The sequence below is a fragment of the Micromys minutus genome (assembly GCF_963924665.1).
Source record: "Micromys minutus genome assembly, chromosome: 1".
NCBI classification, from domain to species: domain Eukaryota; kingdom Metazoa; phylum Chordata; class Mammalia; order Rodentia; family Muridae; genus Micromys; species Micromys minutus.
The window spans coordinates 180,331,194-180,349,209 of record NC_137969.1 but is presented as its reverse complement, the minus strand read 5'-3'; the positions used below and the strand labels follow the sequence as shown (position 1 = coordinate 180,349,209).

At 38.0% G+C, this 18,016-nt stretch overlaps 1 protein-coding gene across 1 annotated transcript in view; it reads left to right on the top strand.

Moving 5' to 3' along the window:
• Positions 1 to 18,016, top strand: part of HDAC9 (histone deacetylase 9) — a gene marked incomplete at its 3' end in the record, with an annotated part of 448,608 nt that overhangs the window by 124,929 nt on the left and 305,663 nt on the right. Inside the window, exons 9-11 of the mRNA XM_080912023.1 lie at positions 5,602 to 5,724; positions 8,506 to 8,716; positions 9,436 to 9,653. Coding sequence (XP_080768149.1) covers positions 5,602 to 5,724; positions 8,506 to 8,716; positions 9,436 to 9,653 — 552 coding nt within the window. The remainder of the gene's footprint in view (positions 1 to 5,601; positions 5,725 to 8,505; positions 8,717 to 9,435; positions 9,654 to 18,016) is intronic.

Sequence of the window (18,016 nt, the reverse complement as noted above, 5' to 3'; positions counted from 1 at the left end):
AGCTCTCAGATGAGAATGAGTCTCCATCTGCTCTGACCACTTCTGTTCCGTTCCTTCTATTTTTTACATATGCTCAGTCCCGGCATCCAGACTGTTGGAGCTACCCGCTTCACTCCTTTGTAAACGTGGTTGGGAACTAAAACCTCAAGCATTTATTTCCAACTCCCATCAGAGATGTCTTGTTACTTGGATTGTTAACACTGTGGGTGTGTGGGCTCAAGTATGCTTCCGTGAATATGAGCACCATGACTCCAGATACAGTAGACATACTTGATAGCTGTCTTCACACTAGCCAAGCTGCTGGTTTGTTTCAATTTAAATATTAGTGGCTGCCTCTGATGTTAAGTTTTAAAGTAACATTTTAAAGCAAGAACAAATGATTTTTTATATAAAACAATTCTAATGATAAGGGTAAAGTGTTCTAAGGTCACCGGATATGACATTTGTGCTGCGCCAGCCTTGGGGCTCATCTGCCTGCTGTCTGTGTTAGCTGTTATGACAAGTCTGAGTGGGTACCTCAGAGCTATGGCTTATATGGGAGCCATTAAAACGTCCTTCACTTGGGAAAAAAGAAAAAAGCCGTGATGACATAATATTTACATGAGACGATATTGCCAAATGAGATCTTTTATGAAATACAAAGCTAGCAAGTCACTTCCCAGGGCTTTTAGCAGGTCAGCAGTACTTGCTGCTTTTCCAGTGTCCATGTTGGAGGTGTACAATCACCTATAACTCCAGCCCCAGGGGTGGGGGTCTGACACCTTCTTCTGGTTTCCGTGAGCACATATAGATGTGTATATATGGAGTCTCACTGCGTATATCAACTAAATTCCAGGGAGAGCCTCATTCATGCCCAGTTGTGGTTAGCAAACACACAAAGGGCTCCAGGTTCTCTTTGTGGGCTCTTAGTGAATTTTTATTTTGGTTTATTTTGTCTGAATTTTTTTTTTGTTTTGACTTTCATTCTTATTTAATTTTTGATATTTTTTTGAGAGAATAAAAACAGAGAGGGGAGAGAAAATGAACTTAGGGATTAAAGAGATGGAAGGAACCTTGTAGGATTTGGGGAAGCAGAACACAGTATATAAAAATTATTATGATCATGCTAACTTTGGTCTAATACTTTATAGTAAAGTAAAAAATTAAAACATGAAAAGTTTTACTTTTTGAAAAGGACTTCTTTTTATTATGTGAAACTTTGTAGCTTTTTTTCCCTGAAGAAGGCACAGAAAAGAAATGTAATCTTGAGAGTACTGCTAAAACCATACACAAATATTATTAAACCATTGAGTTGTGAGCCTTTAAAATGCAGCTGTCTTGTTTTTAAGTCAAAGTCACCTGGCCTATGTATGTCTTCCCGTAGGCCATCCTGATAGATGTGGATGGACGCTGCCTCAGAGCAGACTCGGGGTTCTCTGTCTAAGACGGAAGGGGATGTTTGCTAGGAGTGCTAGGTGGCTCTGCATCCACAAGCCACACATAGCAGAGCTCAGATGACAGGTGTGAACACTAAACATTTATTTCACTAGTCTAATTATCTTAACTAATCTTTGTATTCTTTCCTTTTTCCAATTCCCTGGCCTGTTGTACCTATTGTAGATAATTTTGAACATTCAGTAAACTGAACATTCTATGTTCACTTTTTCCATAAGCTTATTGAAAGTAGGCAAATCTTTACATATGTGTTCTCAAGCCCAGGCATCAGTAAGAGAGATATTCATGGGATTGCTTGCTTAGCTCCCCATGACTCTCCTTTACCTACCCACTTTGTCCTTTGCTCTCTCTTCCCCTTCTGTGTTTCTTGTCTCCAGAGCAGTCCTGCTTTCCTGTGGTTTTGCTCGTACTTTGTGTCCTGTGACCAGTGAGTTTTGGAGAACATGAGTGAGACACTGTCCTTTATCTCATCTCGTTTCTTACTTTGATCGCTAGCCATGTGTTTCAGATCCAGCAATAGCTTACAAATGTCTATAGTCACCATTAATACCATGGCACCTGCTGTGTCACTTTATCTACCTGGTCCTGTTTCTCAGCAAGAAAAGCTAAGGACTTGTCCACACCATCCTGACAGCTTCATGAGAGATACCCTGGAAGCTCACATTTGCAGTCAAGGTTTCTGTAGGTCCAAACTATGTGATTAATTGGGGTTTATATTGGCCAGAATAACTGTACCTGTCTATTACACCCCTTCATCCAGAACATTGATAATGACCATCTTCCAAACTTTTATCATTCTTCATCTTAGAAGAGATGTGATGCATTTTCTTTAAAGCAATAGTGTCTTAATGTCAATGACTGAATGACTATCTCCTGTGGCAGACATATATTTTTAAGTCTATGTATATTTTATTCACCTGAAAGACCTGAATTCTAGTTGACATTATCATGAAAAAGAAGTTAAAAAACAGTTTTGAAAGATCTTACTAAAATGTAAACATCTACCCTACCTCAGTTCTAGGTTTATCCTATATGTCCCTGGTGTGTTACTAGGTACCCAGGAAAGCCTAGATTCACATAGACATCTCTGTGTCATTCAAAAGTTTTAACTTTAATACAGTAAGAGTAGATACAACAGTCCATTGGTGCTTTTTCGCCTTTCCCTTAGCAACTGACTAGCATGTGTTGTTGGTGGCATAGGCTTCTTTGCCCACCCAGCATCTGACAACATTACCCTATACTGATGAGCTAATCATGAATGGTTCCATAAAGGTTATGTGGTAGCCTTACATTTAATACTTCTCACCCATTAGCCCATTTGCCTACAGTATTAAGTTTCCATTTGCGGAGGTGTTTTATCTTGAAATCATCTTTCTGATGTTCTAAGCTATGATATGTTGACATCACCAATATAGCACCAAGGATGGCCCCAAGCTTTTTCAAGAAGACCATCTTCTGGGAAAGTTCTTTATTTTCCTTCAGATCCCTGTGGGCTTTTCACAGTGCAGAACTCACTCCCCAGAGGCAGGGAGCTTATCAGCCTAGGAGGTTAAGCTCATGACCCCCCCTCGCTGTCTGTGTTAATGGCTCTGCACGTTCTGTGCTTAGTTAGCAATAGAGAATATACAGAAAGACCATTCGCAAGGACTTAGCTGGGGACAGCTGTGCTCACAATGACAATCTGAAGAAAATGACTATCTCCTTTTACAAGTTATGTTTCAAAACACTGGAGACGTCTGTAGACTCTGCATATTTCCTCATGTACAGTTGAGAGAGAGAAGTAGTGGCCAAGTGCCTTATGATTAGTTAGTGTCTGTGAGAAGACCAACCATAGGCATGGGGACAGAAAATATTTCTCGAATTCCAGGGAATATTAGGGAATATCTTGTGTGGTTTGTAGATCCTCTTGTCTGTAAGATCGCCCGGTCTGTCTTCTTAACAGGCCCCACTTCCTCCCCCTGCAAACATAAGCCTTAGGGAGGTTGTCAGACACAACATGAATCTTACTTCTTTCTCCTGCCACCATTCCTCAGGGGGCAGCTGTAAAGTAGGATGCGTGTGGAGATGACCCTGCTGGTCCCACCGGGAGCCTGCATGCTTCATAGTCTTCCCTCAGTCTCCTTATCTGAACTATGATCATGAGGTAGTGTGGGAGGCTTCATGATGCCAACCTCGGGACGCTGGTAGTCACTGAAAATTAGTACACCACCATGAAAGGTAGAACCCCAAGAATTTTATAATTAACTTCTAGAGCCTGCCATCCCAGAGAAAAATTATCAACAAATAACTCCACGTCAGACTAAGCCTGCCAGGTGCTTCTACCACCAGATCTGAGGAAAAAATCTCAGTTTCCACCCAAGTGTGTTGTCTTCATGTATGGGGTGCATGGGAGGGTATGCCAAAGTCATCTCAGTTTCACAAAGACAACCTCATGTCTGAGGCTTGTGGCACCCTCCTGCCATGGTTCCTGTCAAGCCACTGCTGTGGGAAGCAGTCACAACTTTGAGTGGTACTTCTCAATTAAAGTTCCTACCTTTTTTTCTCTTCTAGGAATACAGATGAATAGGCTGTTTCTTTATTTTAAAAGAGTATTGGTTGCCAGTAACCCAAATGAAAGAATTTTACTTCCCTGTATCTTTTGTGGTTCATGCATATGCTATATACTTAAACTGACTTCAAAACCGACTTATGTAAACAAAAGAGCTGCTTGTGATTTTACTTTGAGCAGATACAACTATTATTGATAGCTTCTAAAATAAAATTATAATCTCGTACATAATAATTTAAAAATATTTCCCAGTAATTTTCATGCTTTGGGGTTTTTTAGACAGCTTCGGTTTTGCCATATAGACGCAGTGTAGCATTAATAGTTCAACATAGCACACGATTTTCATGCATGAATAGCTGACATGTTCTCTTAAGGAGAAACACAGCCTGGGGAAGAGATCCACACGGCAATAGGAAAGCACCATGTTAAGCTTCTGCTTGTGTTATGTTAAGGCCGAGGCTCATCTCCAAACAGCTGTATGATCGAGACAGCGTTCTGGAATAACATCCTGTGTTTTGGTGGCACAGCACTCTTCAGTGACATTCTGAGGTTGGATTGCAGTAGCACATGATAGTCCCCCTTGTTAATTGATATCCCAGGTTTGTCCTGAGGAAAATCTACAGCTCCCCCAAACATGCTTGACAAGTTATTATATTTACTTTAGGCAAAGCCCGTGTGTGCAATATCTCTCTTGGAGGTGGTCTATTATTGGAGTCCCATATGCTTTTTGTTTGGGAAGAAAGCAGCCACTGTGTTATACTGTAACATGGGGTATTCCTTTTCAGGATGTTGTACCCTTGGGAACCATATCAGGCCAGAGTTCCCTAGTCTAATAAGACCTTTGTAACTCTTATTGTAAAAAAGTTCTGGGAGGGAGCAAGAGTTAAGCAGAAAATGTAAGTCAAGCAACCGCAGTAAGCACCGTGTTGAAGCACACGTCTCTTAGTGCTGTATTAAAAAGGTATTTGTAGTTTTAAAATTGGTTTTAAAAGTAATTTTTAAAAAATTGCTGAGATGCCAAATCATTGAATATATTTCAGTGTAAATGCATGTTATTGTGGAATAGAGATCGCATAAAAGTTTTAAATTTAGTTTTGAAAGTATATGATGTAAAATAATACCACCAATAGTTTATTAATATTTTTATACTAAAATGTGATTAATACAGAACCCTTTTATAATGTTGTAAGTTTCCTTTCAGTAAATGAAGTAAAACTATGGTTGAAGCTATGTGTATTTGAGGAAATTGTTCTTCCTACTTATTGTATGAGAAGGAATAGATGCTCATTAGTTTACAAATGCTCATCAGAGTAATCAACATGATTTTTGTACTTTCCAGATAAATGAAAAACATTCTAATTATATTACAGAATTCATATTTTAAAGTAATTTTAACAATAAAAACAGAAATGCTGTTACCATACTTTATAGCTCTCTGATAATATATTTCATTTAAATTATATACTATAAAGCTTAGATATAGAAACAAACACTAAGTACTTAATGTTTTTCTTCATTGTGAAAATATAAAAGCCGCTTTATAAAATCTGAGTGTTTGCTAAGAAAACTGATGACTTTGTAATAATTTGAGAATCTCCTTTTCTCTTTTTCTTCAACAGCAACTTGTTGCACAGCAGCGCATTCTAATTCATGAGGATTCCATGAACCTTCTAAGTCTCTATACCTCCCCTTCCCTGCCCAACATCACTCTGGGACTCCCAGCAGTACCGTCTCCACTCAATGTGAGTCATGGGACCCCTCAGCCTACACCAGTGCAAGCGACACCTTATACATGAACCTACTTCTATTCTTACATATTTAGACTTGAGGACCTTGTTAGGAAGAACATCTCCTACAGGATTTGCTGTTTTCTGCTCTGTTCAAAGGCGCTAAGTTTAGTTTCAAATTACAGAAGTGGTTCACGTGATCATACACAAAAATAACTTACTTGGATAACAATTTTTAACAACAAAACATTTAGTAGCTTTCACATGTACAATTTTAGTGGCTCCAACATCCTCCCTGTGAAGGAGAGATTATGATTCACATTTTTACAAAAGAGGAAGTTAAGCTTTGGAGTTTGAAAGCCCAAGAATACAGACCGTTTTAGTGAGTGGCAAACCTGAACATCCCCCCAGGTCAGAGCTTAGAGGGTCAGCTCAGGATGCATATCAGAACATATTTGTAGAAATGGTTTTGTGAGTGACTTTACGTAGGGAATGCACTGACTCTGTACTGAATAATACCTATCTGGGAAGGCTCTCCAAACACAGTACTTTACTGTGTCCAGGAGACTTCACTAGAATTACTCAGCTTGAAAAATCTTGACAACTGAAATTGGAGATTCAGGAGGAGTAAGTGTTCTAGTATAAAGGAAGACAAAAATAATAATTTCATATATGATCTCTAAAATAATATATATTTTACTTGTTACATAATATTAATAAGCTTTACACAAGATAATTCATCACAGATGTTAATAAATTAAGCCATGCATACATAGAATTCAGATGCTAGATCCTGGAGGAAAAGGCTGTCCCCACCACTGTCACTAGTATTGGAATTGAATGTCAAGCCTTCTCCTAAATTCAGTATGTCAGAATCACATAGATCTTTGAGATGGATATTTTTATTAGATCGAAAATTTTATTACATCTGGATTATTAATAGAATGTAATGTCACCTTTCTTTGATCATATACCATATGTGAAGATAAGGCAGATTTAGGATGTGATCTCTATAATCTAAGATTTACAAAAGAAAAGCATGAAAATCCTGAATCAGTTACATTCTTGAAACTCCAAAGATTTGTAAACAGCTGATTTTAAAGAAATGTAAAATGAAAGTAAAAATGAAACTATAAAAGAGACACGGGAGCCTTTAATTCCTCACTTATTGAAATAATATTTTTAGTCCTCTATCATTTATTTTAAATGTATATAAATGCCAATCCCTGCACTTTTATGAGACACCAACTGGCATTTTGATGCCACCATTTTCTGTGATCGCCCATCTGGCTGGCTCACGCATACACCACTTTTAATGTAGTCAGAGAACCTTTTTCCCCAAAGGACTGCACTAAAGCCAGAATGTTTTATGTTTCAATGGCAATATTATTTGGTGCCGTTGGATGAATAAACTAGTGTGTGGTTTGGATTAGTTTCATTTTACTTTGCTTCCATTTTGGTGTGGATGATGCCTTCACAATTAATTTCTCAAGCTTACCTTTGGCCTGTGGAAGGATCGCTAATACTCCCCTCCCCCACTGCACAGCTGAAAATGTTAAGGAAAAGAGGCCGGGCCAGACATCATTTATATATTAAGCATTGGATTGACCCACTCTGTGACTCAGACAAACCATTTACCTCTCTGTCCTCCAATTTCTCCATCACTGAAAATTGTTTTGACTCCCTGGTGCATAGCAATTTTGAAAGATGAAACATAAGTTTTGAAAAGAAACATGCCACATAATTTTGAGGCATTAGACTTCTGCTTTTGTAATACCAAAATGACCACCATTCATTAACTTTTTTTGAATAGGATAATTCATTATTGCTCTTGATGATGTAATTATTATGGCGTCATTACTGTGTTACCATGCTTTTCAAGTTCTTAATAACACTTTTATTTGATATCTGATTTCACTTGTAGTTTACTTTAGTATACAAAAGTATCTCGGTTGTCATTTTTAATATTCAGAGATGTAGGGATCTGTTATGAATTAATAGAAAATATGTATTTAAATCAAATTCTTGTCTATTTGTACCAGCTTTCACCAAGTGGGAGAATTTTATCTTAAACTTAAATATTTGAAACGTATAGCTCTGTGAAAAATTAGTGGTGTAGTGAGAATGTATATTTTGTGCTTTTCTTAAAATTATAGAATTATAGATTGCCTTATCCATCCATATGAAAGCCTTTATTTGGATGAAATTTAACTTTTCAACTTACCTTACACTCATGCAGTACCTTTTAAAATATTTTATAAGTAATCTTCCCAGTTAAAAGTCTGGCATTTATTTTGATTTTTTCTGTTAGGTTGATGTGTAATAATTGCATGTATTTACAGTTTGTAACATGGTATGTGATCTGTATATTGAAATGAGTTAAGCTAATCAATGTATGCATTTACTTATCATTCTTTGATAAGAATGCTTAGTTACTTCCTAAGACTTTTTTTATTATTTTGTTATTTATGTAAACATCATCATCAGAATATACAACAAAACATTTAAACTTGTTCTTCCTGTGTAGCTGAAAGTTTGTATTTACTCTCATTTTTAACATTTAACACTAATTTCCCTTATGCTCAGTGCATTGATACTCTATTGCATTGATAAACTATTGCTAAATTGTTTCCAGTGCCTCAACTATACCTTTTGTTAATTCTTTTAGTGTAAAAGATACAGTATCATTTGTTTTTCTTGGTATATATACTAGGCACAAGAAACTTACCTAAAGATTAGAGTCCTAGAGCTGACAGAGAAAAGGAGGAGAAACATGTTCATTCTTTCTTGACACAGGCTTCTAACTCACTCAAAGACAAGCAGAAGTGTGAGACGCAGATGCTCAGACAAGGCGTTCCTCTGCCTGGCCAGTACGGCAGCAGCATTGCAGCATCCTCCAGCCACGTTCATGTAGCCATGGAGGGGAAGCCCAACAGCAGCCACCAAGCTCTCCTGCAGCACCTACTCTTGAAGGAACAGATGCGACAGCAAAAGCTTCTCGTGGCTGGTAATTAATAATCACATTACTTCCAGGTCCTTTAAGACTATTATCAGTGATCCAGTGTGACATCTAACTCAGAACTATAATAGTGATCCCTGTTGCTGCACAAGTGCCAAAACTTTGGCACTTTGGGAGGAACTATGATCATTATGTATTCCTTGTCTGTGGGGTGAACCAGGAAGGGACCCTTGGTCTGTAACAGACTGGACTGAGGTTGATGCTTCTACTGCACAGACATATTCCTGATTGAGGCTTTTGCACTTGTGCATTCTAGTCCCAGCCAAGTCTTAAGTTGTTTGTCCAACAAATGCTTCTTGACTTCTCTTAAGATTCTGTATCAGCGCATCTTGGTTTATGCGCAGATGCACAAGCTTCCTGCACAATCATAAACACTCAAAGTTACTCTCACACTCATATACAGTCACACACACTCACCCACATGGTTACACACACTCATATGCACTCATATTTACACATTCACACAAGTCACATACACGCACACACACACACTCTTACACACTCACACTCATACACTCTCACATACTCATTCCCACTCATATTTGCACACTTACATTTATACTCATACACACTTACATTCATTCTCACACTTAAGCTTGTAGACACATCCACATTCACTCACATGTTTACACACTAACATTCTTTCACACTCACATTCATACTTACACTCACACTGTGCTCACTCACACACATACTTTGTTTTTCAGGTGGAGTTCCATTACACCCCCAGTCTCCTTTGGCAACAAAAGAAAGAATTTCACCAGGCATTAGAGGTACCCACAAATTGCCCCGCCACCGGCCCCTGAACCGAACCCAGTCTGCACCTTTGCCTCAGAGCACACTGGCTCAACTGGTCATTCAGCAGCAGCACCAGCAGTTCCTGGAGAAGCAGAAACAGTACCAGCAGCAGATCCACATGAACAAAGTAAGCCATGAAGCAGAGTTGCACACTGTATGCACTGGTTTCCAAAGTGGGGTTCTCTTTACTGGAGATCCTGGGACCAGACAGAATGCAAAGATTGCTGTTCTTGCACAACCATCTTCATGGAAGAACAGGGTCACAATTTCACTCTTCTCACTATTTTTATATTCACAAGACAGCTGACATAAAGTTGTGATCATGGGTTAACGATATGATTGAAGACTGAGGAGGTGTTTGTTTAATTCACAGACACATAAGCAAGCCTTGTGTGTATAAAGCCTCATTTGTGGAGCAGGTTAAATGTGTGGACTGACAAGTCAGAAAGGTGACACAGGTGTTGGCACATAGGACAGTAGAAGCCAGCATTGTAATTCTTGGCATCTAGGTCATACTTATTTTTCAGTATCCCCAAATCATTTGCAACAGTTTCTGTAAAACTTCTGGTCATTTCTTTCCAGAACCCCGATTTGGGCTGAAATAGCCATTATGGTCTGTACCATAATACTCTCACTCTGTGTTTTTCTACTCAACCAACCGCAAAGGAAAAGTGATTGTGGTCTAATGGTATTCAATGTCACACGCAAGTGTTCTGTGTGAATTTGTAAGGGATGCTCCTTCTCTCTGATGTTCTCTGTGGCATACTCCTGTGCCCGGAAGGCATTACTGTTCACTGGTAAACAGATATACAGCCCACCTTAGTAAAGGCTTTGTTGCAGTGTATAACGCAAAGCCCCACAAAATAAGCCCTGGTGAGAGCAGAAGCAGTCACTGTCCTTTGTCTTCCTCATGGCCGTAAGACTGGGGTCTTCATCTTGTGCCACCCTTACTGTAAGATTCCCTGAAGATGTGTGTTTCTTCTCGGGTCCCACTCAAGAATGGAATCATGAACTAAGCATCCTGAGCGGTATCGAGCAATGCTAAAAACAAATTTGTCCAGGCTAGCCTCTTGCTTTTTGAAGACAGTGCATTGTGCATGGCTTGAGTTACTGAGATGGAATTATGTCTTTACAGCCTTCTTACATTAGAGCCAATAGGCCTGTGGTTCTCAAACTTGGGGCTGTGACTCCTTTGGGAATAAAAAACCTTGTCATGGGGGTCACCCAAGACTATGGGAAACACAGCTATTTACAGTACAATCCATAAATGTAGCAAAAATTATGGCTATGAAGTAGCAACAAGAATAATTTTGTGCTTGGGGGTCACTATAGCACGACGAACCATATTAAAAGGGTCTCCGTCTTAGGAAGGTTAAGAACCACTTTTGTCTACTCTTTCTGAGTCATCTGACTGCAATCTCTCTAAGTTTGGTAACTTAGTTTCTGTCAAATCAGTTTCTTCTGGAAGGAGTGAACTTCTTTCTTTGCCTCTAGCAGTATTCTTCAGCTTGAATGCACAGGTTCAGTCCATAGATATAAAGGGAGGTTGATTTGTCTGATGGCTTTTTGGAACATCTTAAAATGATTCCATATACTTTAAAAAATGCTGCCTGTTGCATGAATTTGTATGGGATGATGGACTTGGAATCATGTTCTGACCTTATAAGCTTTGTCTTGACTTTAGGTTTGCATATAAAACTAATATTGGAGTCTATTGATTCTTTGTTGGCACTCATTTTAACATTTATCAAAATATTAGAGTATGTATATTCTGCTGTTGATAAATCAGTTAAGTGTGTCCCGGTAAAATTATGTTTTATGTGAATAAGTGTAGAATATTTTACTATTCACTTTTTATGACCCAGAGTCACCACTGTTTCAGACTCAGATGGGATGCTTGTGATACAGTTTTCTATTTGGTATCACACTAGACATTTTGACAGGCAGATGCTAAGCTCAGTCTCAGGATCAAACTAAGATGAAAAGCAGGCATTTGCATTTGAGCAATAGGCAAAGCAAATCTTATCATCGGCCTTTTCCATGTGGGGCTGATTCCTTGGAATCTGTTCAGAATTCTACCCCAAATTAGAAACAAACCTATACTTTGAGGTATACGTTTATACAGTGGTTTGATTATTAAATCTCGCCTTAATTAGGTAAAGTGAAGGCCAGAGAACTTCAAAGTGTAAAGCTGGTCTCTGTATGCTAGCTCCTCTCAGCTCGGATGTTTAGATTACTCAAACAGGTTTCCAGTTGGCTTTAGTCCAAATATGTATTCCATATGTCTAATCAAGTGGCATATGCACATTGGATATCATCTAGATTTTTAAAATATGTTAGCTGTCTTCAATTGTCTACGGAAATGGAGAAGAACCATTTTAAAGGGAATATTGAACCTGTATTATAATAGAACTGTCAATAAGTGACTTACTACTGTTTGCCCTTCTTCCAAAGTGATGAGGAGATTTACTCTTTATTGAATTATGGCTATACCTTAAATGCCAAGAATTACTAAGTTTCTGACTGAGAATGTATCTATTGTGCTTTGACGCTTTCATTAGAACGGTTATTAGTAAGAAATAACCACAGAAATTTGGTCATTTTCTATCATCATAGAGGAACCTTGATGCAATCCTTTCCAAAGGGAGCAAATGGTTGGCATCATAAAGTCATGGTTCTCACTCGTGAGTCGTCATAACAGGAAATAAGCATATGTGAAAATGTAGGTGTGCAAATGGCAGGCTTAAAATATCTTTTACTTTAAGTCTTTTAGCATTTTATAGCTTTCTTTTCCCTTGAGTACTCAGAGGAAAAATTATGATGTAAGAACATAGTTAAAAATAAAGTTATCTAGGCTGTCAAGGTGATTCCTTTAAATACGCCTGCCATCACACCTGATGACCTGAGCTTGATCTGAGGACCCACATGACAGTAGGAGAGGACAAATCTCTACACGTTGTCCTCTGACCTCCATGTGCATGCAAACACACACCCATGCACACGAGAATTAAACAAACTCAATAATACATGTGGTATTTTTTAAAATAAAGCTATTTCTAAATCGTTGTCATGTTAAATGGTTGACCTTCTTAGTAAAAATCCTCCATGATATCTATGAATTGTCAACATTCCTTAGAAAGCTGAGAAGAACTCTCTACTTCATGTGCTTGGTACAAAGTTTTCACTGAATTTTTGAAAATGTATGAACCATATAGTATAATATTATTAATCCTACCTGGTAATTTAACTACCTGTTATCTTTGTTTCAGTGCCATTCTCATGGGGTATTTGTGTCTTCCAAGATTATTTGCCTCTTATAACTATGTTATAAATGATCAAAGGCTACCAGAAATACAATACTTTCATTGTAATATCTGCGAGCATCTAATGAGGTAACCTGAAAGAGAGGATAGTTCTAGGTCAGATAGAAAACTCAGTCAGGATGATTTATCATTCTCTTCATGAGTATCCACAGAAAGAATTGTGAGATGCTTAACCATGCAGAAATCATATCTTATATCATTTCTTTCTGTGTGTGTTTCACAATTTTAAAAAATAAAAATTGTTCAATATTAGAATAGCCACTCCAGCTTGCTTCTTGGAGCTGTTTGCTTGGAAGTTTTTTTCCCACCCTTTTACTCTGAGATAGTGTCTGTCTTTGTCTCTGAGATGAGTTTCCTGTATGCAGCAAAAGGCTGGATTTTGTTTATGTATCCAGTCTGATAGCCTGTGTCTCTTTATTGGGGAGTTGAGTCCATTTATGTTAATAGATATCAAGGAATAGTTGTTTCTGTTTCCTGCCATTATTGCTTTTGTGGGTTGAGTTGTGTCTGTGTTGGGATGCTAACCCCAGAGGCTTGCACTCCCTCAGAAACAACTCACAGACTGTATGAAGTCCAAGAAATAAAGAAAACAAAAAAAAAAAAAAAAAGAAAGAAAAGAAAATTAAATGGCAAATGAAGCCTCAAAAAAAATATAAAAATTGTACATTTTTATCCTTAATATATATGTTTATACTATCATTCTTTATGTTTTGACAAACCTTAAGAAACAAACAAACAACTAGTTGCTTTATCCTAGAACCAGAGGAAGGTACTTTGTTTTACCTTGTTTTACTTGGGTTTTGTTCTTCCAGTTGGGTGTCAAAAAAGAGTAGATCAAATCTGTAAGACCCACCACCAACAACAAAAAAGAGGATATGAGGATTTTTTTTTCTGAGCCCACACTATATGTGGACAGTTCCTCACCCTAGGACAATAAAACTCTGACCTTGTTAAATAGAAACACACAACAGTTATTTGCTCATATTGATGAGTTTTTAAATATTGTTTAACAAAAGTACACAATACAGTCATGTCACTGTAGGTGTGTTCTTTTCCTAAATGTCCTTTAGGCTTAAGAGTTGAGGTCTCAACTCAAGTTGAGACATCACATCTCTGACATCCCCTGCCCTTCCAACCCCCAGGAACAACATTTTCTTGTAGTGTTACTAAAATATCATTGATTTGAGCCCAAGAGTTTCTGCCTTAACTGACATTTCCATACATTCTCTCACACTTGCTTTTCAAGTATTCATCCCATGAAATCCACTTGATCTGAAGTTTAATATATATTTGGACTCACCTGTCATTCCCCTTGTACTCACTCAGCAGATCACCACTGAATTCTTACTTTGGGTAGAAACTGCCTTATGCCCTAATAATCCTCATCTAGTGTCTTCAAGGGAGGGAAAAGAAGACAACTCACAGAAATTCACTGAAGACTAGAGGATGGAAATTGGACTTATTAAAGAACGTAACATTTGGGATTTGACTAGTTATCTCCCTTGATTATTCTGTGTCTATAATCTTCCCTTTTTTCCCCATTCTTTCATGTTTTTCATTTTTTTCCTGACTCTGTGATAAATATCTTACTCATTCCTGTGGCTGGATATCAGCCAACACATTTTTAAAAACAAATATAATTCAAGAGATGATATCTTATATATGTCAAGGTTCAGCCTAGATATAAGCATTTATTATTTATTTATTACCACGATACTTAAGCATTTTGACGTGAGTACTATTTTATCATAATAAAGATATGCCTAAGACAAGACTAATAAATTGTAGGCCAAACAGATGTTCTGTGTTGTTTTATTAAAACAGTAGACGTTCTCTTCTGACAAGCAAAGGAAAAATATAATTGTGCTCATCTCTAAAGTTGAGCAAATAAGGAGTTTCCTTAGCATTTTTTGGAGAGACTCTGACCTTTAATTCAAGTAGTATATGTTCCATTCATTCCTTTTATTGTACTTTATTAATCAGTGTTACATATCCCCCATGCTCCCTAATGTTTTATGACCACTGCCTGTCCCTAGTTATTTATGTTCAGCAACAGGAGAATCTATTCATGTCAGTGGTCACATGCAAGCACGGCATGTGTGTATTTCCTTCCTGAATTGAGTGCTAATATAGGATTACTGTTTGTACTCTTGGAGACAGCATGCATTTTACCAAAGCTGGTTTGAAGATCAACAATCCTATAGACATGTAAATCTTAAAATATCACTGTTCATGAAGCCACAGTTCATACTCATAAGCAAATCTGCATTTCATCTAAGGTTTATTATAATAAGCATAATACTATCTCTGATTACGTATGAGATTAAAATTTGAAACATGATTTAAGGCCTGTACCCATCTCAGATCTCTTCAAGTGTAGTTCTCTGCTTTTTTTTTTTTACGTGCACCTCACCTTTGTCTGTCCCCCTAGCTTAATAAGCTTAATATGCAAATATATCAGCTCCCTTCTACAGAAAGTGTCTACTATGAGCTGAATTCTCCTTGATAGCACCTTTCTATACCTTATCTCTTCAACAGCCACCATGAATATTAATTATCCAGGGATTTCACCAAGTTGAGAAGATGGTCAGCACTTCCTGTCCACAGAGATAGAGTCTGTTCTCAACAGTTATGAGAGATTTCAGCCAAGTTCCTATCCCTAAGCATGTGGTGTTATATCAGAAAGCTACAGATCTTACAGTTCAGAGCAAAGCAGACAAATATTTTAAAAAACAAGGTCGCCCTGTGATTTTCTTTTTAATTGCTTCAGATTTACAAGGATGAAGAAATCCCATTTCCCCACACTGCTTCTAGCTTTCTGCATATTGCCTTCCTTTTGGGTACTCACATGCTTGGCAATCCTCATAGGTGGTCTTGATGGTGGGACTTGGAGGAGTCTTGTTGGAGCAAGGCTTGCAGAGCACGGCAGAGCCGGGTCATACTGTGCTTCTTTCTTGAGTGCATTCTGCCCCAGGACCATGTTTTACTTTGGACAGACCATCTCCTTTCAGGAGTTCTGAGTGAGCCAGAAGCCGAAAGTTGACTGACTTCATCCTATTCTACTGAAATGCAAATGTTGGCATCTCCTCTATGGGTGGTTGGAAAATGCCTTGTTTTAAGTTTTAAAGAACTGATGAGCAGAAACTTCAGAGTGCTTTCATTTAGGAAAGTAGGCATTACTCTTGTCAGGGTTCATTTCTCTCTATCCAGCTGACGGCTGGTTTCCATGCAGGATCTTTTAATCACCAATTTAGGATTACATTTTGCCCACTAGATGGATAATATCTTCAAAAAAATTGCACACATTGAAGGCAGGTTTTATTACAGTAAAATGGCCCCCACGATTATTTATCCATCTACTGAAGTTTATGAAAGAAATTTGACTTTTCTCTTAAATAGGTTCTGTTTTGACATGATTAGGTCCATATAAATAGATCCCTGTAGGTATGTAGTGTGCTTTAAAAAAACCACTTATGCTATAAACCTAGCTTACATCACCATGCAAAATTTATATAGAAGCATTTCAAAATGTAATTACAAGTTGATGGTTTGTAATACACAGAAAATTGCTTGTTGCTTTATTATTAGATACAATGAAATCTTGTGTTTGGAAAGGAAGCTAAATGACCATTCCAGTGCATTAATATTTACTCTTCATAAAAATCTCCAGTGCTGCTTTTCTAGCTGTAGGGTCAAGGGAGGGGCCTCGACCTTTATTGTTCAATCTGCACTTTTAATCTACCCATAGGTACTTTTATTGAATAAAGAAACAATAGTTGAATAGGACTATGAGGTAAGAGACCAGGAGAAAAGAAATTGTCTGAGGGAAGGAAACCATGTGACTAACTTAGCTGATGTTGTTTCCAGGTAGGTAAAAAGGAGAACAATGCTAAGTAATATGATTGCCTCTCAACTTTGACAAATCGTTTTATTTGACAGACAGAAATAAAAGTATCTTGATAAGGAGTTATTAATAGAGCTTAAGTAATCTATAGAATGAAAACAATAAATGTCCAGCACTTGATTTCTTAGGGTTCAAGTAGCTTTTAACTCCCCAAGTTTAGTTCCACCTTTTCTGTAGTGCTTAGCTTTTTCTGGAAATGCTTTTTGAGCCTGAGGTGTCACAAGATCCTGAACTATCATTTGTTCTAAAATATTCCAGTTTCCTTAGAATGAGTCTCACCCAGATCTACAATCCTTCCCCACACACAGTCCTTTACCTGCCTACTATTAATCTCACCACTCGGTCATAAAATATCAATTCTACAGAGTCAGTGGTATCACATAGGAACTAATGATGTGCCACAGAAGATTTAGCCTATTTCCCATGATTATGGTACATAACACAGGTGTAAATAAAGACCGCATTATCTTTTCCTTGAATGACCCGTTAACCTATAAACTGATAATTACAAGATGGCTGTGTAAAACGTACACCACAGGAACTGTAAAACTGAGTCCACTTCCCTTCTAGGGAAGTGTGGAAAGCCAAGGATAATCATTTGCTAGTACTGCTGTGTTGGTAGAGTATTTGACATTGTGACCAATCATCCTCTCATGAACGAACTTCAGAGGATCAGAGGTAGTCTGGCTTGAGAGGCTGATTGTGGCAGAGCTCTATGAGCCTGCTGTCCCTGTGCACACCACCGCATGAGTCTTCTTAGAAAGCACTGCCGTTCTGTTTTACTTGTTACATTAATATCATGGTTGTCTGCAAGCAGGAGAATGACTCCACAGCACACATTATAGCACCTGCCTCCCTGTCCATGAAGGCACTGTGTTGTAATCCAAGCCATTACATTCCGCTCCAGCTTCCTCATGCGCATCTGCCTCCATCCTGAAGCAGTCTTCTTTTCTCTTTGGAACAACATTGCAGTTGGTGGTCAAGCTTTGTATAGAACTGTGATTTCCACACAGCAATACCTATTCCCTTTGCTAACACAGTCCAGTGAGGAACTAAAGGGAGGATACTTTGAGCCTTCTTTCTAGAAAGGAAGAGTCACTGGAATGTTAAGGCATTCTGAGAACCAGGCGTCTTCGTGGCAGGCATTGAATAATCATTCAGCATTCACTGAGCATTAAAAAGATAAGAATTAACTTATCAAATATTCACGTTGTCTTGTAAATTAATGCACATAACCAGGAAGAGAGGCTACATGGCATTTTA